At 37.0% G+C, this 24,614-nt stretch overlaps 1 protein-coding gene across 3 annotated transcripts in view; it reads left to right on the top strand.

The window, feature by feature from the left end:
* LOC145690514 (uncharacterized) overlaps nucleotides 1-24,614 on the top strand; it is a 178,796-nt gene that overhangs the window by 148,965 nt on the left and 5,217 nt on the right. For all 3 annotated transcript variants that reach the window (XM_081765468.1, XM_081765466.1, XM_081765467.1), the window contains one exon: nucleotides 17,114-17,265. In XM_081765468.1, coding sequence (XP_081621594.1) covers nucleotides 17,123-17,265 — 143 coding nt within the window. In that variant the 5' untranslated portion in view covers nucleotides 17,114-17,122. The remainder of the gene's footprint in view (nucleotides 1-17,113; nucleotides 17,266-24,614) is intronic.

Here is a 24,614-nt window from a genome sequence, read left to right as displayed (position 1 = left end):
GAAATTACGTATTTTGCCATACTATCTATGGCTTTTCTGTTGTATGTAATGGAGTATTACGTTAAAATATTTTGCACCTGTATATTACTGGTAACTTGAGTGCAATATGTTTTGTCTTTATCATTGTCTCACATGCTAACGTTCCCATATTCTCCACTGACACCTACCACAGGTCATTAATGTTTGCGAATCGATTCTGATGTACTTTCTTGACACAGACTAGTTACCTTTCATGCCACAGCTTTTCTGTGCTCTTTTCAGGCGCCAGGACGTCGTTTCTATGGTTTAGAAGGCATACAGTGTTGCAATCCCAAGGCAGTTCGTTTTAGATTTTCGGGAACGGTTCGATATATCGATTCCACACAAACGCCATTGGAATTGCTGCGCTACAGGAAGACTTGCTGTTCACATTTTCGCATTATCACATGGGACTTTTTTCTTTCTACGGCTACTATAACTTGTGCCCCTTTTGGGTGATTCGTGTATCAAGCCCGTTAGTTACTTGATGCTGTGGTTTACTCCCTCCTGTACATTTGTTCCTTCTGCAGTTTTGTTGTTGTACATTTGTTCGTTTCTCTGCACGGACCCCATAATTTATCAACTTTAGAGCCTCATATCTCTCTTATTTGGTAACATGTTAACCAAACGCGGGTGTGCTTTGAATTTTAGGTAGTGCACAATATATGATCTCGTTTTTCATTATTATTAATATTATTATAAATAATAATAATAATAATAGTATAAACAATAATAGCGATTTTTTCATGGTATACTTCTAGCATGCAATGGAGAAACTCATTTTGTATGATTTTTGACGTACCCTTAAAAATTGTTACGTTTTCTAAATGTCTCTTGAGAACGCTGTCAAGTTCAGCGCTGAAATTAATTAATCCACTAAATACGCATGGATTTAAAGAAGAGTCTGTTTCATCATGTCCTCTTAAAGCCAGTTCGAAGACGCTACAAAACCGAATTGATTATATAGCGCATGTACCTGTTTTGCGTCACTTTTTGATTGTGATTCTCAATGGACCGCCTATAACCAACATCTAGTTGAGCAGCAATATTCACATTTCCCAATACAGTGAGATTAACGTGTTTTATATGAGGCGACGATATAGATATAATATTTGTTGTGCAGATGCTAGATATCCACAACACCTTTTTTTACTCTATACATCTTCCCCCGCCCGAACAACAAACATGGAAAACAAAACAAAGCATTTTTAATTTCACATCCACATAACCACTCATGCTGTTCGTACAAGTTGAGATTGAACTTCCTTGTAAATGTTTGTTAAATAGCTTTGCTTCTAAAGTTCTTTTTGAAAACGGCTCATTCAACAGAGACGGTACAGAATTTATTGTCATCAGGGACAGACACGTAATTATGCAATTACAGCAACCATTCCAATGAACAACAAAGACCGGCAAACGCGCACACACAACACTACAAGGTACGAACAGATTCGACAATTTGATCGTGAACATACTCTGGTCCGACTCCAAATACATTATTTTTTTCCGGTGTGATTTATTTTGGGCCAAAACAAACCATCCAAATACTCCCCCTCAAAGACCTTTTAGTGAGAAGGCTGCTACCCCTATTTAAGCAGTCAAAGGCGTGGGTGATAATAGGCGGAAGAGGAAAGTGAAGAAGGACAAGGGTTTCCTACATTGGACATTGGTCAGTCGAGTTGGTGACAGAGATTGCAGTCCCCTTTAAAATCTCACCCCTTCCCCCCCATTAACCCCCTTTTTCTAAAAACTGCTCTCCAACTCTCTTATTCAGCCACACATATGAAAACGAAAACATTTTCTCTATGCTGCCAAATTTCTACTCATTCAAACACGATTGTATTAACTATTGACACCCTCAATCTGTCTTCACGGGATCGCCTTTACTGTCTCCATAGAAGCCTCGACCTTATTTGGTTGACAGAACCAATAGTTATTACCACTTGGCAATCTCGCATTTAGGCAAGGCGCACTTTTTTCCTCCTCTCTGTACGATTTGGAGGAGCGGACCATTTCCCTTCAGGCGAGAACCCTGTCAACCAATACTGCAGGGGGAGGGATGGTGAAGAATTTCCAGTTCCAAAGCGTTTTCTTTTGGAAAAGTTGTTTTTGTTGTTAGACTTGCTTGCAAAAGATCTGCAAACATAATAAATCCTATGAGGCACTATAAGGATCCTCGCACCTCGCAGCCCCCCGCAGTAGCCCAGCTGGGGAGTTTGTCAAACTCCCAAGCAGAAAGCTATTAGCCAGCTCCGTTTCAAACGCGCTTCTTTAAGGAAAGATGATGTTGACAATAAAACGAAAAGTGATTTAACATAAATAAAAAATGAAAATATTGGAAGGAGGTTTGTACAAACATGCAAACATTAAAAGAAACCGCCACTGCTGTTAACCTACCTTTTGCTTATTTTCTTTCACATGTTATGCCAATTGTTTTGATGCCATAAAATGGTATGCGTTCTATTTGAAAAACTATAAGTTTGTATTGGGATGGCACCACTGTGTGACACTACTGCCGTATTCTTGGTCACGTGTTCCCCCCGTAGGTATCAGGTTACCTACATATATTTTTCATTTTCTCCCTTTTCCGGTGTTCTTCGGATATAATTCGGCACAGCTTTACTCGGTTCGTGCTTGGTATATATATTATACGTAGCGGCTAAACAAGGCATTTCCGCACCGAGAGACTACCACCACGATGATTAGCGATCCACAGTTAGTCAGGGTACCAATTTTCATAAATATCTAGCTGCTTAGGGTGACCAGACGTACTGATTTTCGCAGTACAGTACTGTTTTTCATTGAGCTGTCCTGCATGTTGCGAAGACGCATAGAAAATCGAGAAATGTCCTTATTTTTTAAGTTGTTCTGCGAAATGTCCTGAGTTAACTTATTTGCAACATTTTAATGCTTCAATCTTTATTCACAACATTTTGAATCACAAGCACTCTTTCCTTAAATGATCAACCGCTGTGTTTTTTAACACTCCTCAAAAGATTAGAAAGGAAAGCAATCAATAAACCATTGTTTTGCAATACATTGTTTGTATTGATAAGGCCTTGCTAGATGTGGGTAAAGCAGGAAAGGATTCTTCTTAGGGTAAATACATGCCGAAGTTACATCGTGATCGAGGTCGAGGTTTAAGTCGCGGTCGCTAGCTACCTCGATGTCTAGGTCGCGATGGATGAAGGGCGCACATAGCGAGGAGGTCGCACCCTCGCTGTTAAGTTCTCAGTTCAAGGAGAAACATTGCTATGACGCATATGAAATTATTCCGTCAGTGCATAAAAATCACTGCGAAACCATCTTTTGAAATTGAAAGGAACAAACAGTTTATAAATAGGGATGGACGCGAGACGAGATATGAGAAATGCCAAAGTCTCGTCTCTTCTTTCGCAAAAATATTTGAAAAAATGAAATGAAATATTTAAGTTTAACGTCTCACGCTTATATCGGTTAGGCTAAAGGAGACGGTGATGAGTAATGAATGAAATGGTGGAATGAAGAAAGTGGGAGGAAACGGGAGAACCCCGAGAAAGCCCATGAGAACGGTGTTTGTCCACCACAAAGTCCACACAGCGCGACCTGTGATCGAACCTGGGACCCCAGGCACTGGAGGTGAACACTCTACCACTGAGCCACCGTGCCCCCTGCAAAAATATTTGAGTCTCATCTCTTGTTCATCTCTATCAGTATTCTAAATCAAAGATTTTTACCTTTTATTCAATTTTCTGTGAAGAAATGCCCTCTTTCAGCACTCAGGCGAGAAATCGTTTCCCAGTAAAATTTAATAATTAAATAAATCAAGTATATCTTCAGGTTTCGAGAGGAGGGGATATTAACTGCAGCAAATGAAGTTTCAGCACTGAAATTCCATTATTCGACGTTTCCTCCCTATGGATACGTGTCAGCCTTTACAGGTATTTCTTTGCCCTATATCAATAACGATTTTAGAAGATACCCTTTTTATTAATCTCGGAATTGGGGGTGGTGGTGTAGTTTTTAAGCATAGATATGATTAACAGTAGCTTCTTTTTTTCTTTAATAATTCTACAATTTACGGACTTCAGCCCGGAAGCCCCCTTCCTGAGACCGCCACTGCCTTATATAATAATAAGCTACAGTATAATTATCAAATAAATAACTTATCTGACATTCCCATTTCAGTTGCTATTTTCTTCCATTCTCTATTTAAAACGTGCCTATTATTATGATGTTTGTGCTTCTTATTCCATATTGCTGAAACATTTTTCATTAGTTCTATTAATATGTTTTTCATAATCAAATATAATAGTGCAGCAAAACCTCTCGAGCGTACACACACACAATCCACTGCAGACGAATTCTAAACAAATGAAGACTTTATTCCGTGCAGCGCGTCAGGGAGAGCCAGTGAGAACACGAGCCACAGCGATGCTTCCGCTGAACATCGATGTAAACACAAATTCGGTTGTTCATCATCGCGACCACTAATTCACCCTCGCGGTCGACAGCTAGGTCGCGATGTAGCGTGCATCTTCGGCATGCGCTTACTCATTTGAATCCATGGGTTTGTGCCAGTATCGAGGGTGCGACCGCGACTTAAGGTTAGTCTAAAACGACAAGTTTTGTCGATAGATGTCACTACAGTCTTCGTACTACAGCCTCCGTATCTCTCCCACGTATTTTTTTAACTTTCACGAAAATTTACAATTTCTTTTATAAATTTCAACCTACAGACTTCAAATTTTTAGAGAAGAAACTTCATAACCTATTAAAGGGAAGAGTCCGTGGCGATTTTTTTTTATTTAAAATTTTCTTTATTGTTGAAACAGTTCCATTGTTAAAAGTTTGGATATCCATTTCAACAATCAAGCCATTTCAACAATGAAGAAAATTTTAAATAAAAAATCGGCACGGATTATTGCCTTCGATGGATTATGAAGTTCCTTTTCTAAAAATTTGAAGTCTGTAGGTTGAAATTTGTAAGAGAAATCGTGGATTTTCGTTAAAGATAAAAAATACATGGAAGAGGTACGAAGACTGTAGTGCCATCTATCGGCACAACGTGTACCTTTGAACCAACCTTAAACCTCGATCGCGATATAACTTCGGCATGCATTTACCCTTAGGGTACGAACATGCCGAAGAGACCTCGTGATCGAGATCGAGGTTTAAGTCGCGGTCGCTACCTCGATGTCTAGGTCGCGGTGGATGAAGGGCACACATAGCGAGGAGGTCGCACCCTCGCCGTAAGTTCTCAGTTTGAGGAGCAACATTACTGTGACGCGTGTGAAATTATGCCATCAGTGCATAAAAATTACTGCGAAACCACATTTTGAAATTGAAAGGACCAAACAGTTCAAAAATAAAGATGGACGCGAGACGAGATAAGAGAAATGCCAAAGTCTCGTCTCTTTTTTAGAAAAAAATATTTGAGTCTCATCTCTTGTCATCTCTATCAATAAATCAAAGACTTACATTTTTTTCAATTTTCTGTGAATAAATGCCCTCTTTTAGCACTCAGGCAAGAAATCATTTCCCAGTAAAATTACAAAAAAAAAAAAAAAAAAAAAAGTGTCTCTTCAGGTTTCGAGGTGGAGGAGGTATTAACTTCAGCAATAAAGTTTCATCACTGCAATTCCATTATTCGACATTTCCTCCCTATGGACACGTGCCTTTCTTTATAAGTATTTCTTTACTTTATACCAGTAATGAATTTAGAAGAAACCCTTTTTATATTAATCTCAAAATTGGGGGAGGGGGAGGCGTGGAGTTTTTAAGCATACGTGTGATTAACAGTATCTTCTTTTTTTCTTTAGAAATCTCACAATTTACGGGCTGAGCCCGAAAGTGCCCTCCCTGCAACCGCCACTGCCTTATATAATAATAATAAGCTACAATATAATTCTCAAATAAATATGAATAACTTATCTGACATTCTCATTTCAGTTGCTATTTTCTTCTATCCTCTATTTAAAACGTACGTATTATGATGTTGTTTGTGTGTGTGTTTTTTTTTTTATCCCATATAGCTGGAACATTTCTCACTAATTCTGCTAATATGTCTTTCATAATCAAATTTAATAGTGCAGCAAAACATCTCGAGCATAGACATACACAATCCTCTGCAGACGACATTCGAAACAAATGAAGACTTTATTCCATGCAGCGCTTCAGGGAGAACCAATGAGAACACGAGCCACAGTGATGCTTCCGCTGAACATCGATGTAAAAACAAACTCGGTTGTTTATCATCGCGACCACTAATTCACCCTCGCGGTCGAACTCTAGGTCGCGATGTAGCGTATATCTTCGGCATGCGCTTACTCGTTTGAATCCATGGGGTTGTGCCAGTATCGAGGGTGCGACCGCGACTTAAACCTCGAACTCGATCGCGAGGTCTCTTCGCCATGTTCGTACCCTTAGAGTTACGATAGTGATGCTAACCAAGTTAAGTAGTTGCCTCTTGCCAGTCTAAATTTCCCCTCGTTCCTCAAAATTATCCCACACTTCAAAAATCGATTTTTAAAAGTTCTTACAAGTAAGGTTTCCCAGGTGATACACGCCGATTTTAATCAAACTTTACAGGTTTGTAGAACAACAAAAAAGAAGCGACACGTATTTTTTTATAGCGGCCCATATGCATATTTAGGTGATATAATAGGGCTGTCAAATTGCGACAACAAAGCATACTTTAGGTAATAGCGCGAAAACGAGAAGAGATAGCCAAACGTTGTAAAGGAGCAAGTTGTCATGACACGATAAGCATTTCAATAGCACAGCGCTTCCACGGGAATAACACACAACATCCGCAAATGGATCAATCAGGGATGAAAAGCAGTCACAGAACTTTATCTATTACGCGAAATTTAAATAACGTAGGTAAGAATAAAGAATGATAAAGAATAAGTGATACGTGTTCTTTCGTTTCTGCAAGATGAGACAAAAAACATAAATAGATGCATCGTTATCTCAATGTCGAAAGATTGGAGAACTGGGAATATGAAGATATGAACGCCTGTATGAGAGGCAACCTGTCAATCAGTGTAGTAGAACTGGTTGCAGACACGCCAGAAGAGAGACATTGGCTCAAGGACTTTGTAGTGTAAAAAAGCAGAACCAGAAATGTGGCGAAAACTGGGTATTACCTGGGAGTGTATGTCTACGTCAAACACGGAAGCCGTACAGTGTGGAAGTGGGGGCACAGTTATGTTTTGAAACTAATAGACGACCGGTTGGTGGCGAACGTTTGTGCATCCTATACGTGGATATACGTGTGTTTGTGTGTATATGCCATGTAAAGATACCGGTAGAAGTCCTGAACACATGAACCCGTGTGTTGTGAAGTAGTCAGCATGAGGTGTGTGTAAGTGGTATGCTATTATTTGCAGTGTTGTGAAAATGACGTATGTAAATCCACACAATGTGCTGGATATGTTAATGGACGCATACAAAGAAACAAAACGTGTGAACACTGTAAAAACCGAATATGAAATGGAAATAAAGGATATGCTTGTTAGTGTCCTGGAAAGTTTCAGGAAAGGTTGTAATAATCGAAGTGGACGTTACAGATGATCTGGTATTTAGTGATAATGACGTACATGACGTCGCTTCTTCACTCGCTAGTGAAGATAACACAGAAAGCAACGAAGACGAAGGATTATCACAATACAACGTCGGTATTGCGGAGAAAGGGAGCACCAGCGAAGCTGTAGACACAGAATATAAAGTGAAGGCAGTGCAGTTTTGGAAAAGTGGAAAGAAGAGGCGTCTGTCGTTTGAAACTGTGAAACATAGGTTCAAGTTCGTCAAAAGTAGGAATGACCTCTATAAATGAGAAAGACAGTTGCATGACGGTGGAACAAATTATGAAAAAGGGACGCATATTGATGCAATCGTATATGAGAAATTTCATACTGCTAAATGCAAAAATCTTATAATTCATGACACAGACTTACGACGTTGGGCTATAGAAACTAGTCAAACTGTGGGATTTGACGGGTTTAAGGCAGTTTAAAAGGCGTCATCACATCGTGTCACGGAAAATTACAAAATATGTCACGTGCAATAGCGCAGAACAATCCAAAGATATACATGATAATGCTAATAGGTTCGTGCAAAGTGTTCGTTCATGTATAAATTCTCATGGCGCGGAGAATGTGTATAATACAGATAAGAGTGGATTCAATTTGGAATTTCATTCGGGTAGATGTCTGGCAATGCGTGGAGGGAAACAGGTCTACGCAAATGTGCAGTCTCTGTCTGCGACGACATACAGTTACACGATACAGCCAATCGTATCTGAAAATGGAAAGCTACTGTCGCCTATGCTCATCGTCTTAAAAGAACCTCAGGGAAGTTCGAGCCACGGGTACAACAAACAATGCTTCGACCAGAAAACTTGCTGATTTGTGCATCGACATCCGGCAAAGTAACCAAATAAATAATCCAATTATGGTTTCAGTCTGCGTACCTTCCACAAGTTGGTGACCGGATCGTGCTATTAGTAGATTCCTGGACTGGGTATGATAAAGATGATTTGGCAGCTATCACAGATCCAACCAAACAATGTACAATTATGACCATACCTAAGCATATAACGGGCATAATCCAACCTCTGGATGTTTATGGTTTTAGAATATGGAAGAGTTATGTGCATAAAATATCTGATGTAGTTACTCTTCAGCAACTAAATATCAATCTCCATACAAGAGACAATATCATCAAACTTCAATCATTAGTACAAAATCAGTTATCTTCTCCAAGATATACACCTCTGTTCGCCTATGCATAGTTCCACTGCGGCTATGTTTCGGAAAGACCGATACATTTCTCCAACCCAGTAGTTTTCGGTTTTCAACAATTGTATTCATTGTTGTGCGACACATGTAGACAACCATCCGTTGTCAGGTGTTCTTGGTGTCTAAAATATTTGTGTTTGGAGGATTTTTTTGTGAAGTTCCACTTCTGCAATACATACAATGAATAGGTTGGACAACAAATAAGATGTCATTTATAACAGACAAAGTGAATTCCGTTTCCCTTGTATATAGAGAGCATTTTGTTTCGTATTGTCCTTATTATTGTTTCAACATAGCTATTTATTTTTTTAATACCCGCACTGGCATGCAACATTTTGCTGTGCAAGATATACATAATAATAACACGTAACAGATGTGTTGCACGCAACATATTGCCAACACACCAATTGAGTTATGAATTGCATCACTGGTTATGTTCTTCGGCTTTAATTATGCCCAGTTCTTTGTCAATGACACTAGAACTGTCTTCTAGAAGTTTGTGTTCGGAATGCTACGTTTACTTCTATCTATTAATATAACAGAGGAATGGTTTTCAATATTGACATGTGGCAAATTCAAACGCATTTGAATGGCCAATAACGGTATTTATGTACTGTTTTCGTAAATGTATATCGAACTGTTTTGTTATTTAGTTGTAGGACTTTTAATTTTTATCCAATGGAACTGTTTTGTTAGTTAGTTGTAGGACTTTTCATTTTCATTTGACGTGCCATACTTTATACTGTTTACATTTGTATATTTCTAAACAAATACATGTAGCCACGAATCATTTAATATCGTTTTTATACTGCTTATGTCAAGGAAGTTCTATTAGGCTCATGTCCGATTTTAATAAGAATCATTTGTATGACGAATATTTACTACAATTGCTAATATTCGTTCCATACAATATTCGACATTACTCTACATTCTGTTAAATAGCAGCCGGCTATGGTTCAACATACAGCATCTTACCGAAAATAGAGCTTGTGTAACATATCCATGTGTTTTTGTTTAAATGCATGTTCATATGCATGTGACTATGAATTGTCTATTTTTGTCAACCTGTTCAATTGTGTTCAACATGTTGTTTAGTATCCCGCAAAAGGGCCTATTTATCCCTAAAACAGGGCTTTCTGCAAAACAATATCAATGTTTGTATTACTATCCTATACGGCCGATTCTTACAGGAAGGGCGTGATTTCGTTTACTGCTGGGTGGCTTTTAAATTACTGATCATGAGCATTGAACTGTTCGCAATCACTAACTACTAGAAGATATGATCATATAAACCACTGAACAACAAGACGAAGTTTGGTATTTATCTCTCGAGCAGGATTCTACCTGTCACATGCAACCAGTTCTACAAAACTGATTGACAGGTTGCCTCTCATACAGGCGTTCATATCTTCATATTCCCAGTTCTCCAATCTTTCGACATTGAGATAACAATGCATCTATTTACGTTTTTTTGTCTCATCTTGCAAAAACGAAAAAACACGTATCACTTATTCTTTATCATTCTTTATTCTTACCTACGTTATTTGGATTTCGCGTAATAGATAAAATTCTGTGACTGCTTTTCATCCCTGATTGGTCCATTTGCGGATGTTGTGTGTTATTTTCGTGGAAGCGCTATGTGTTATTGAAATGCTTATCGTGTCATGACAACTTGCTCCTTTACAACGTTTGGCTATCTCTTCTCGTTTTCGCGCTATTACCTAAAGTATGCATTGTTGTCCCAATTTGACAGCCCTATTATACCATCTAAATATGCATATGGGCCGCTATAAAAAATACGTGTCGCTTCTTTTTTGCTGTTCTACAAACCTGTGAAGTTTGATTAAAATCGGCGTGTATCACCTGGGAAACCTTACTTGCTAGCCCTACACGAAGTTTACGTTCATAAAAATCTACTTTGTTATTAATCAAATTATTCGGAGTTGTGTTGAATTCCTTCAATACTTTTGTTCAGTACTTTTCTTTTTTAACAAAAATGAATGGTTAACGTAAGTTAACGTTAAATGATATGAAAACATGCATATTGTGAACGCAGTAAACTATCAAATAAGGATACGCGTATTGCCTACGCAGTCCTAATTTCGCTTGTCAGAATCTGGTCACCCTAATCTAGCTGTCACTTTTCGCATACGTCTCTTGTAAGTCCAAAAGATGAACCTAGATCGTTACGAATTCCCTTTATGTCTGACTCATTTTCTCTGGATTTCTGTCACAGACAGGGGGATAATAATGCTGAACGCATAATGTAGTTTTGTTTCCTTTACATGTAGATCAAAAATATCTTCCATATAGGAAAATGCGGTAATGTTGAGTCGCAAATTTAATATGTGATTCGTATTTTTAATCTGGAACAACTATTAAAAAGACCGACGTAGACGACAGAGACGACATCACAACTACAAATAGACTACAATGATTAATCGTTTGTATCTTGTTTCACTAACAATTCGAAAAGCATGACATTCCAAGGTTAGCTTCCTGAAGCCAAACTAAGAAGCAATTTATGAAAAATTATCGAATTCAGCAGGAAAAAAGTAAGAATATTTGAAGAGATTCTGTTCTGCCTGGTAACATGTAATTCATTCTATCCAGGAGCATACACAGGAATTTATTATTTGTAAGGGGGGGGGGATTGAAAACTTCCTGGGGGCCGAATTCAATATGAGGGCAAATTGTACTAAACTTTGTAAAATCACCCGTACAGGTAGGTAAAATTTACAGAAAAGTCGGGATTTCAGGGGATTTAGACTTCAGTACCCAATCCTTCGTAAGTTCCGGGCGAGTTACTTTTTTTAACAAGAAAATTTGTATTTTTTGTAACTTCGTTTTTGTTTGCGGCTCATATAGGAAGTTTAACGTAAGTCCCATGGGATACCTTGAGGTAAGGTGAGGTGACACCTTAAATAGAATCGTTCTTGTGACTAGAGTTGTAAGTTCGATCACTATTTGTAATTTGTGTTATTCCTTTAATGCTTTATCAACGTTGCATGTAGCGTTAAATTTAATAAGTTGTTGGCGAAATCACGTGTAAAATTTGAAGATCAAGTTAGTTTTGTAAATTCGTACACAGATCGAGGTAATGAAGCCAGAGTAATGTGCGTATGTCTCTTGAACAAAGAAATCAGTTTCTCTGCTCTGGCCATTCCCCCTAATAGAGTATTCGATAGCAAGGTGGTGTGAAGAACTTGTAGTCCACGGATCGATTCCCGCGCAGAATCTCGGTTGCGATGACCCACCGGCTCGGTTCGGCTCGAGCCGGTTAGGTTGGGATGAGCCATCGGCTCGACTCAGGTGTGCCGTTGGCTCTGTTCGGCTCGGTTGGAATAAGCTATCGGCTTGGGTTGGTTCGGCTCAGGTGAGCCGTTGGCTCGAGGCGGCTACGTTGGGGTGAGTCATTGGCTCGGTTCGGTTTGGTCCAACTTCCACCGGCTTCCACTGGGCCACTGCAGCCCCTAGCTTTGTAACAATTTGTAGTAATATTCATTATCTTCACCCTCGCAATCAGCTATCAAGTCGCGGTGATTAAATGATACATAATATTTATTTTATATATTTATTTATTTACTAAAAGATTTACGATACAGCCAAAAGATCATTATTTTTGTAAAATGTTTATTATTTTCATGAAGCAAAGAGTGAATATTCTACTGGGTTTAAAGCTATCGCTAATACACTTTTAATTGACAACTAAGAGTTTATGTTCACTATTTCTGTCCATTTTCTACAAATAACTTGCAGAGACTATTCGGAGTAAATGTTTTATTTTGTAAATGTTTCATTAAAGTTTAGTCATATGTTAATTACTATTTCAAATATGTATAAGTTTCCCCTTCCGGCTAGGATAATGATTAGAAATGAAGTTTCCTCTTTTTATAAAATTCTTCATAATCGTAATACTTTATTTAAAGGACGTAATTCTGGACTATTTCAAAATATTCAAATAAACTAGAATGAAGACGACAATACTAAGCAACATTGTTAGAACAAAACATAACTGTTTAAGAAATTAACAGAATCAGGCTTTTCTTTAAAAAAAGAGGGGGCAGCGTAGGGTATGGGATTCGAACTGATGATCATGGGTAAAAACAATATATTCGGGGAGGGTGCGATACCCGTCTATTCTACGAAGGTATGTTAAGGTGCATTCTCTTAGTAAACGCATAGAAAATCACTACCACGAACTTCCGGATCGTTTCGCATATTTTGTCGCTTATTTCCTTTTCTTTATTTGTTTACGTATAAAATGTTTAATATCTATCATTACTATAGATATGCAATATGTATAGTAATTAACATTATGAAAGATTTACGTTGTATTTCTAATAAAGCATAAAATTTCCTCTCTCTCTGTAAATTTCGCCGCGCGTTTGCCACGCTTAGGAAAATGGAACTTAGAATTTAGCGATGAGTTACAGAGATTTCTACTATTAATTATAACTTCTTTATTTCTTAATTTTTTACAGAACATTTTTTTTTTAAATATGTGGTTTCCTTGTTCTGCATATTTCTAAGAAGACATTTAACATTTTGTATCATAAGAACAAGAGTTATTTCTATTTATAATTTCGAAAGACATGTGACAGAAATTCTGGACAGAAGTGTAGTTTCTTCTTTTATTTATACTCCATTCCTAGACACAGACAAAACAACTTTCCTCCATTTTATTCTTAAACAAATCACGTAATGACCCATACCTTTGGTTCGGTCTTACTTGTTAGCTCTAAATTTCATGCGTCTCGATTAGTTTTGTAAAATTTTATTTTATTATTTATTTATTTATTTATTTATTTATTTTTGCCTTTTCTATTTGTGCTCAAGAATTAAAAATGGTTCTGCGCGGGAATCGATCCGTGGACTACAAGTTCTTCACACCACCTTGCTATCGAATACTCTACGAGGGAGGATGGCCAGAGCAGAGAAACTGATTTCTTTGTTCAAGAGACATACACACATTACTCTGGCTTCATTACCTCGAGCTGTGTACGAATTTACAAAACTAACTCGATCTTCAAATTTTACATGTGATTTCGCCAACAACTTATTATTAAATTTAACGCTACATACAACGTTGATAAAACATTAAAGGAATAACACAAATTACAAATAGTGATCGAACCTACAACTCTAGTCACAAGAACGATTCTATTCAAGGTGTCACCTTACCTTCCTATCTAGGAAAAGACCCGAGTTCGATTCCCGGCAGGAGCTCGTGTGTTTCAGATTCCACATTAATCAGTAGGTCCCGTCTCATATAGCCTTGCTGCTGAAAGGGTCGTTAAACTCATAATCAACTCAACCTATCTAGAAGAAACAAAATTCATTACTGCTACCAGCTAACAAATATTTATACTCCATTTCTTGTTCTCATAAAATAATAATTCTATCTGTCAATCCGTAAATGTAATAGTAAGGTATTATTACGTTCGCGTGTAAATCTTAGAAGAATCTGACATAAAGTATATCTCTTCTGTTCATATCAATAACTTCGACTATGTGCCATTTTCTTTCCTTCTTTTGTCATTCTAGTAATAATAATAAAAATAATAAATGGACACTGTTTTTCTGAGAAATTTGCAACTTTAAGGTTTACAGTGTAGAGCTCTGCCGACAACAACACATTGGACATTGTTTATAAAAAGACCGAAAAACATTATTCACTAACTTATTGTCTACGGTTTGAACTACAAGAAATGATCATATTTCTTCGCGATAACTATTTTTCTCGAGCAGTTTTGAAATACTCAGCAAGAAGTATCACCATACAACATATTTTCCATATCGACCATGTCAGTTGGCAATGTCGACTCATGGGGAATAGAAACTTCATATATCACACCTTCGATAGGGAATCTTGTGCATAAATTATCAATTAAAGCCTGATAAACTGATGATTTCTTATTTGTTTATAAATTTATTTTTTGTAATTACACATGAAGGTTTGATGTCATTATCAAGTTCCCTCCCCCCTAGAAAGCAAAAGGGAACGAGGTTCCAGAGAAGTGTTCAGAGTTGTCTGGGAATTTCCCCCTTCTTCCCCTTCAATTAGCACACTGCTGTTTGTTATGGGCCAAGTTACTTATCATAGTATAATTATTTCCTTGTTGAATTATAGATACTTTTCAGTGGAAAAAGGGATGAAATTTGAAACTCCCAAATGAAGGTAAGAAGACCAACTTAAAGGAAAAAAAGTAAAATTTCCATATAATTATGCATACAATCTAAACTTAGAATACCGGTATATGAAGCGAAGCACTGTATTTTTTGTTTCTGAATTTTTTTCTTAACTAATATCAATCGTTTTTGATTATTTTTACAAACCAACTCATTTCCAATTTTCCATATATAGAAAGTGACCCCCCCCCCTTAAAGGAGAATTTTTAAAAATGCTAGGGCACATTCTGCTTATTTTTAATAAAGAGTTAATACACTGAACTTCAGCTCCGTAAGTTTAACGGATTGCGAGATACTCATTATTTTCCGCAAAAACTCGGATCCTCACTACCTCCTTAGGATATGTATTATAATGAAAGCAATATAACATTCCAGTTTGGATTAAGGCCTAACTATATACCAAAAGTCATTTCATTTGACTTTGCAATTTGACCGTTATGATCAGGCATACATAGTTACATTCAATTTTTTATATAAAATTTATACATTACAGTGATTCAAAAATGTATTTTTCCAGTAGTTACCTCCTCTAAAAACTGACAGGCCTCGAAAGCCAAGTAGTAGTATAAGTCCTATTGCTATTATTACAATTACAAATATCAAATCCAAAAGTGCCTGAAGTTCTTATTTTACTTAGCTATAGCCTACTCACCTCAGGTAAGGAGAGAGAAATAAATGGAAAATGAAGGTAAATGAAGGTCTTAAAAGTAAAACGCAGACAAATTTACCAGTCTTCAGAAGATACTGTCTACAATGCAGTAAGCAGAGTGAATCGGTAGGTCAGACTGAGTCGGTGGGTCGCAGTGGGTCATGATGGGTGGTGGCTTGCAGTAGGTCGAGTGGGTGACATGCTGTTGACCCACGACCCACTGACCCACCCAGAAAACTTGACCCACTGACCCACTTCATCTCTGGAACATAGCGCATTACAGTGGTTCAGATTCCGCCTTAATCTATAGATCCACATCTTATATGGCCTTTGGATTGAAAAAGGACGCTAAACTCCAATAATTATTCACTGGAGATATGCTTAAATTATACACAGAATAGTTCTGACCTCGTGTTACGTTAATCTATGGAAAATAAAAAATGAAAATACACGATGATATGCGGCACAGCGTTCATACTTAGGTAAATAGTATTTGTATGATGCTTGTCATGTATATAGTGAAGATTTGAATAAATACAAATAAACTTAAGTTCATATGAGCACCAATTCAAAAATGACATTTGTGAGATATCGCTTCCGTGAGAGCTATTCTTGAAGCAGATCAGGTTTACACCACCATAAACACATAAATAGCTATCTTCGGATTGCTAATTTGAAATTCCAGTATAGAATGAACGTCACAGTATTCATTGACAGCGGCGCAAATCTGTCTTCAACTTTGGGGGGGGGGACAAATAATACCGTTTTTCTTTTTTCTGTTTTTGTTAAGCGATGCTCAAAATAATTGAGAAGTTTAAAAATAATCCTGTGGAGCATCACGGAGCAGAGCTGTCTTCAACATTGGGATGCGAGCAGATTTGAGGCTTATTCTGGGCGGACATCAATTTAATCACACTTTCCTTTGTGGCAATCGGACACAAATCATCATATTTTTTCCCAAAATACATATTTCAAATCGGATTATTGGGGGGACAGTACCCCCAGTTCCAAGATTGGAGGGGACATTTCCCCCTCATCGCCCCGGGATTTGCGCCAGTGTTCATTAAACCGGAAACCAGGAGTTAAAGCAGAACTTCAAAGCCAGAGTACTTATCTTCTGTTTTTTAAGTTCAAAAAAAGGCTTTATTACATTTTGAGTACATTTCAATATGATGCGTATTTACAATCATTTATATTTCATACAGGGTTTCACTTCTCTTTTCGGTAGAAGTTTTTAATTTCTGTTTTGTAATTTTTCGAACATTCCTTCTATCATGTTATATAGATTTCTGAGATAATTTTACAGAAACCTCTATTTTAACATTTTCTTTAAGTTGATTTGCATAGTTGACCCTTTTTGTCTGTGTCACATTTGTCGTTTCCTTATTACAATCCTGAAATAAATAAATTTGTGAATAATACTTATGAGGTGTAATGTCTAATTAACAAACTACTATAATTTTCTTTACAGAGTATCAAGATGAGTGTAATAATTCGATTACAGAATTTGCCATGGTCTGCAAATGCCTTGGATATCAGGCAATATTTTCGTGGATTATCAATACCAGAAGGTGGAGTTCATATTGTCGGTGGAGAACAAGGAGATGCATTCATTGCGTTTAGGTGAGAACAACAAAATTACACTATCAATGGTTAAAACTATATAATAAACGAGGTGTGTTCAAAAAGTATCGAACCTTATTTTTCCCGCGTAAACCAATGAAGCGCGGGAGACTTCAGTGTAGATGTAGAGGGGTCACTCATGTGCAGTCGTGATTTTATTCCCGGCCACAGAAAGCATAAGTCGCTGGCAATCGGTCAAAGAGTGAAGACTTGTAGTGAGCGGTGGTGGGATGTTTTTTATAAGATGACAGGAAAAACTTGAGCAGCGATATTGCATCCAGTTTTGCGAAAAGTTTGTCGATACCCAAGCGTAAACCATTCGATCGGGTCAGTACATACAATTTTGAACGAGAATTCGGGCATGAGAAGAGTGTCCGCGAAATTTGATTCAGGCTTTCATCGCCAAACACAACATTCCTGTGTGTCCCTACTCATCCGACATTGCTGCGTGTGACTTTTGGTTATTTCGCGAGCTGAAACTTCTACTAAAAGGGACCCGATTTGAGTCAAGAGAAGACATCATGCGAAATGTGACAGTACAGTTGCTCGCCATTCCAAAAGCTCCGTTCCAGAAGTGTTTCCAACAATGGCGGGAACGGTGTGAGAAATGTTTGCATTACCAAGGAGACTACTTTGAAAACGATTAGTGTTTCGGATTTCCAAATCAATAAATATATTTTTGCCAAAGGTTCGATACTTTTTGAACACACCTCGTATTATAAAGTCCACATTCAAAGTCTTGTCAGTATATTTACGACAAGGCTTGTCATGAACGTAAAGAAAACTACACTAGTGCAGAGGCTAGTTCTCTAAATAAGTGCCGCCATTGTCCAAACATCGGTTCAAACGCGGAACAAGTTTTTATATCCCAGAAGCGTAAACATCCAGTGCCTGCATCTAGAAACACGTTGTGACTTCTGAGGTCTCGTCGTCATTTTGAAGATGTTTTCAGTATTGTCGCTGCCGTTCCCAACGCGTGTTTCTCGTACAAAACTCAGCGCAGTATTGACGAATCACTCCGAAGTCCCAATCGTCGTATGAAACAAACTTGTTCCTACTGTTGCCAACTCTGGTACACATTTCCCCGTAACATGCAAGTGTGTTTGTATCTTTACTTTCCTGACAAGCTTCTTATAATCGCTAAGAGAACGATTTATATTAACTTCCAGCAAATAGATGTTTTTAGATTTGTGGTTTCCAAATATTTTCTCTTGGCTTTCCCCTATACACTGTTTTTAATATAGTTCATAGTCCATTCAGAATTTCCAGTATCATAGAACGTTTGCACATAGATCGTTTATTTATTTTCCAGAAGTAGTTCGTGTTGATTTCTTTGTTCTACATAACTTCAACTTGACAATCTTGACTGGTCAACCTCTGCATGAGCCATTCAAAGTAAACCATTTTTCTTCTCTAAATGATTATAAAACAAAAAGAAGTTGAATTAGATTCTGGAAGACATAGTAACATAGAGCGTACAGAGTTGGGTATGTTACTTCAACTGAAAATAATACCATGACATTTTTAAGGTGTCCTAACTGACTATACCGGCGAATGGTGATTTTTCAATACCCAGCAGTGGTTGGAAGTTTCAACAGGCAACATAAATGCCGCATTTGATTAAAACTAGTAGTACTGTATATTGTTGATGCGAGCGATTCCTCCCACTAACTAATATCAACTCCAAATCTCTAATCTCCGACAACACAATGTTCTATAAAAATATGAATGATCTTAATATTCAGAAAAATGTATTAAATAAAATTGAGGAGAACACCCTCCCTCATTATGGGCCCATTTCAGCTGCAAGCAATTGAGGTGATTGAAAAGTCTCAGAAAAAATAAACCATATTCAACGAAATGAAATTTCTTTGGAAAAAGTTATCACAGAATTTAAATATTCGGGGAGAGTGAGCTAGTCCTCATACTTGGTTGACTTAACTGCAAGAGAGAGGATTCCATGAAAACCTCAATAAACATTTACATCATATTCTGCTAAGATCAAATAATATTTTCGAAAGTTATCATAGAACATTAAAAAAAAATCTGGGGAGGAAGAGGTTCACTCTCTCGTTCTCAATTGATTTGAAATTCAAATAGGGGAAATGATTGTGAAGCCCCGAAAAGTATACTTCATATTTCATCAAAATATAATATTATTACGAAAGATATCTTGGATAATATCATATCTTCTTTTTAATCGAAGGAGGAGTAATCCGTATCACATTAGGGGACTAAATTGGCTGCTTATTTCTGACTGATTTTAATCATAAGAACGGGGGATTACCGAAAAGAGCCAAAGGAAACATACATTATATTGTATCTAAACCGAATGAGTTGCACAAAGTTATCGTGGAACTCGAAAAGAAATTCGTGGGAGAGGTAATATCACTGCTTTATTCTTCGCTGATTTCAGTTCCATGGACAATGGATGATTGGGAAGCTTGCGAATGTGCTAAATTTGATTTTGAGTTATAAGCATTTTAATATTCAACTTGCTCCGAAATATCAGTATATAGACTTAGGTACATGTTTTAGGAATTTACGATAACTTCTAATATACTCATATTTCACAAATGGGACTTTGATATTGGAATCTGTGCGCCCCAAATAACATGAAACTGCACTTAGGTGAAAATAGCAAAATTTGCACATTCGCGGTTTTGGCATTGGACCGACGAATGGCATATTACCCCAAAATCAAACAGTTATAACGGAAATTATCGTGGAATATTTTTTTAAAGTTGGGGAATAGTGAAGAAATTCATGTCACATATCGGGACTGAATTTACCGCTTTTTCTTGACTAATTGTAAACCTAAGCACCGGGAATTATTACGGAAAAGAATCAATTAAAATTTGCATTGTTTTGAATCAAAACCGAATTAATATTAGAAAAATTATCGTGGAACTCTAAAGAAATCATAAGGGAGCTCTCTACTTCCTTATTTATTAATTTTAAGAGGGGCTGATTGGGAAGTCTCAAAGCAAATGTATAACATATTACGCCTTTTTTTTTTTTTTTAACGAAAATTATCATGAAACATTTTTTTTAAATTGGGGTGAATTAGTCCGTTCATTTTTGACAGATTTAACCTCAAGCTTTGGGGATATTCATAATGCCATGAAGGAAATAAATAGCAAGTTTGTCATAATCGAGTAATTTTTACATGGTGGATACTGGAAAATTGTTTTAGATGCACGAGTGGAAAGTTGCAACAAGGATGGATTTTATCCCTTTTTAGCCTCTTATACGTGATGGATCCCAACCTTAAACAATAGGGTTATTTCTGTAAGCAGAAAGAAGGTACACACCAAGGTTCGTTAAAATCGGGTAACTTTTACGAGAGTTATGGTGGAAAAGATGGACAGACATACGAATGCCAATCGAGTTGAACGATAGGTTTTGCTAACGCTCGCTTCAGCTATTAAGTAATCAGTCATAGATGGTTTGGTCATGAGCGCCATATATAGTATTAACACTAGCCGAAGAAGAAGAAGAAGAAAAATAAGTTTGTCACAAATACAAAATAGAAAATGTTGCTAATTATTGTCTCTATCAACTGGAGTTTTATGTACGGTAAAGTGGGTTCGAATCAAATGTCCGTTTCGGCGCCTCGTAGGAGTCTTTTCGTCAACACAACACAGGAATCGACTAAGGTCACGTGACACATCACAAACTCTGTAGACTTATAGGCTGAGGTACCCGAACAGTCAAAAATCAATGTGTTGAACAGGATCGCATTAAAGTGCACCGTAGAGATCACACAAATGCACACGATTTTTCTGTACGAATTCAGACTGGGACATTGTGCGTAGCAACCTAAGAAAAGAAAAAAAAATTGGACCAGGAATGGTGAATGAACACACCATTTGCTGTTGGCTTGTCGAATTTCGATCCTGTGACACAGCATGGCAAAATTAGCCCCATGGACACTGACCAATATAATGTTCAGATGATCTCTTCAAGAGCGCCATGCAAATAGAGTCAGCGGCTCGTAAGTCGTCGATGCCTTTCATTGTTGCATAAGCAGAATGAAGATGGCCGTATTCATATCGAAGCAGAACAACTGAATTCAGGAATCTCTTTCGCTTTGTGCGTATTGCTGGCTTCAAATGGTTCTTGAGAAGCTCGGTATAGGTGGCACTATTCACTGTGGTACGTGGGGGCGTGTAGTATTCCAGAATAGGACCATTCGTATCTCAGACTAAAGTAAAGAATGGCGACTTTCCCTGTGTGGAAAACATCTTTGGATTCGCGTAGAATGTCGCCATTCTTTGTTTGCACGTTTCGTCTGCGGTTGAAAATGATGCACCCAACTTTCGTTTCTGATGGCAATATGAGCTAGAAAGTCCTCATCCTCCTATTCATAACACCTTAGCAGCTCTTGACATGTGTCAACCCGACAATCTTTCAATTTCTCCATCAGCTGTAGAGGAACCCACTTGGGGGACACTTTTCTCTATCGAAGTTCGTCATGGACTTTATGTTGTACTGAATTGATACTCATATTCAGCAAGGAAGCCATTTCAGCCAGGGCAACAACGGTTTTCCTGAATAAACCGATCTGCTGTACCTATAGGCTTCTGTCACAAGTCGATGAACCTGACCGGACAGGAAACATCAGTCAACGAAGTCTGCCTTTTGTGAATTCCTTGCACCACTCGCAAACATGTTGCTGTGACAAACAGTATCCCCATACTTTGTTTTCATTCTCTGATAAATATTAACCGATTTCACATCTTCACTCTATAAAAATCGAATAATTCCACACTGTTCTTCCTTGGCGCATCTGCGTAGTAGTGCCGCCATATTGAATCAGGTGTTATTCAGTTCCCACTATTTTGTACTGCCAAGTCGGAAAGATGTCAAGAACTGTGTCTGCAAATTTCCAAACGCCTCTTGTAAAAAATTCATGGCACCTCTGCAGTTTTCATTTGATTCTTCCTCGTAAATAGTGAGTGTAGCTTCTAAACTAATTCATCTTTTTAAAAAATCTCGAATTTTGCACGAAACAAACACCGATAGGGGGAAATTTGTTTCATATACTCCACAGTACCAACAGGTGAACAGCGTTGCCAACCTAACATAAAGTTATTTATTTAAGTGGCACTACGTCAGACTATGACATCTTTCAAATCCACATGTTAAACGAAAACTTACAGTACTTTATTTATTATTCAGTATTGCAATCTAAGGATTCTACAGTATCACAAACAACCAAAATTTTGAAGCCACTAGTACAGTAACAGCATGCTGAGAGGGAAGAGGAAATGCACGTGATCAATACTATGATCATAGTATGACGTATTTCGATTAAATGGGAACGAAGTTACAGGGTGGTTGAAAATTTGCCTTTTCGAAAGGTTTTATTTCGAGAAAATGCTTACACAAATACTACACATAAGTGCTTATGTGGTTTCCGGAAGACGATCAAATCATTTTGCCGTGTTCACAAATTTGATATGTCAAACCTTTCCGAAAATATGACAAACATTTGCAAAGTTTGCAACACTATGTAAAATTATGTTTTATTGAAATTGGTTGTAATATTTTTTTCTTTTGCTTTTGGAATATTATATCAATAGCTTTTGGTATCTGTGATTACAAGTTCCCGCAATTACATAATTTTAGAGATATTAAGTGTTCAATATTTTGGGACATTATCTATCAAACATTAGAGAATTACAGCGCAAATGTAAATTGTATGCATGTGTGCGTAAATCCAATATGAAAAATAGACAAAGTTTTTTTTTTTTTTTTTTTTAATTAATGCGGGGTGTTGAAGATTTAACCGTTTGAGACGAGGAGAGAAAACGTAGTGATATTATATGGAAGAACTAAAAGTCTAAATTACTACATTTGTAGTTGATTTGACGTGGAATTGAATTGAAGCGCTTAGAGGATAAAGGTGTCATGTTATATTTTCCGATAATATTAATTCTGGTGGTAATGAAAGTGTTATGTGTTATTCTTGCTCTACAACATCCCATTTAAGTGATTCCTCGTCTGAATAAAGAGATCCTTTCACACTTTTTTGGAAAGTGGACATTCGTTAACATAAAACAGACAGGTAACCCAATGTTCACATCAGCATTGTAGTTGCAAGAATTAGTCACAAAACTGGAGGGCTGAAGAAACAGAAAAAGCCAAATATTAAGGAGCTGTTACAAGTTGTATAATTGTACTACTAACATATTGTGAAAGATGAATGAAATTAGTGTTAAAGTATCTGGGTCAATTCTTTCTTCTGTTTAATATGTTGTTCTGTATTATATCACGTACTTTGTTTCGTTTTATTCTACCCTAAAATACAGGCAATAGCATGTGCATGCGTTTATCATAACTTTATTCATAGCTCACAAAAACTCTGGAGATATTAATACTGTTTATACTATTAGCGGATGAAAGAGTTATGTACACAATTTCCTTCATGGGAGAGGGAAAATTAAACATTTGAAAATGAGAGGCCTTAATAACGAATTTTCATACATATAACAACAGGGAAAGTCGTATTTTTAATAGGTATATTGATCAGTCTCGGATTTACGTATAAGCTAAACAAACTATAGGTTAGGGCCCCACTTGCTTGGGAGCCCAAAAGATTTAAAGAAAAAGCTGATTGTAATGTAATTTTCAAATAACAAGAAAAAACAAAACGCACATACAACAATGGTGTTTTGTATTGTTGTATACTAGGCTGTTATGAAACAAGTAATAGGGCTCTATTTCTTAGCCCCACTTGGAATGAGGCCCCAGTTATCTAGCCCCGCTTATAATAGAGGCCTCATTTCCCAACCCTGCATGTAATGGGCCCTTGTTTCCATTTAGATATCCATTAGACCCATAAATTAGCATATGGCATATGTTCAAAAGAGCCCCATCAAACTTAAATCCGGCACTGACATTGATCCAATAAAAAAAATTGCAATCAAGAACTTTGCCCTCAATTTTCACGAAATATACAATTTGTCACATAACACCTTTATCCTCTAAGCGCTTCAATTCTTTATATATGTAGTAATGATTCTTATCTGATGTTGATATATCAAAAATATATTTCAATCGCAAAATCTTAATTCGTCGCCTGGGAAAGGAATAGAGTTTTAGTATGTTAAGATTTATTTTAACTAGGAGGCTCTAATGGTTTCTTATATAAATTTAAAAATTCTGATTCTGATATCTATTTTCGTAAATTTTCCCTGTACCTTAGACAACTTGCACGTAAGATTTCGATAAAGTTGACATAATTTAAATCAGTGAAATATTTACAGAAACTATAATAATAATAATAATAATAATAATAATAATAATAATAATAATAATAGGTAGCTTGTAGCGTTACGAAA

This window comes from Thermobia domestica, chromosome 7, assembly GCF_964235325.1.
Source record: "Thermobia domestica chromosome 7, izTheDome1.hap1.1, whole genome shotgun sequence".
NCBI classification, from domain to species: Eukaryota; Metazoa; Arthropoda; class Insecta; order Zygentoma; family Lepismatidae; genus Thermobia; species Thermobia domestica.
The sequence above is the reverse complement of the archived record's forward strand: the minus strand, read 5'-3'. Positions and strand labels throughout refer to the sequence as shown.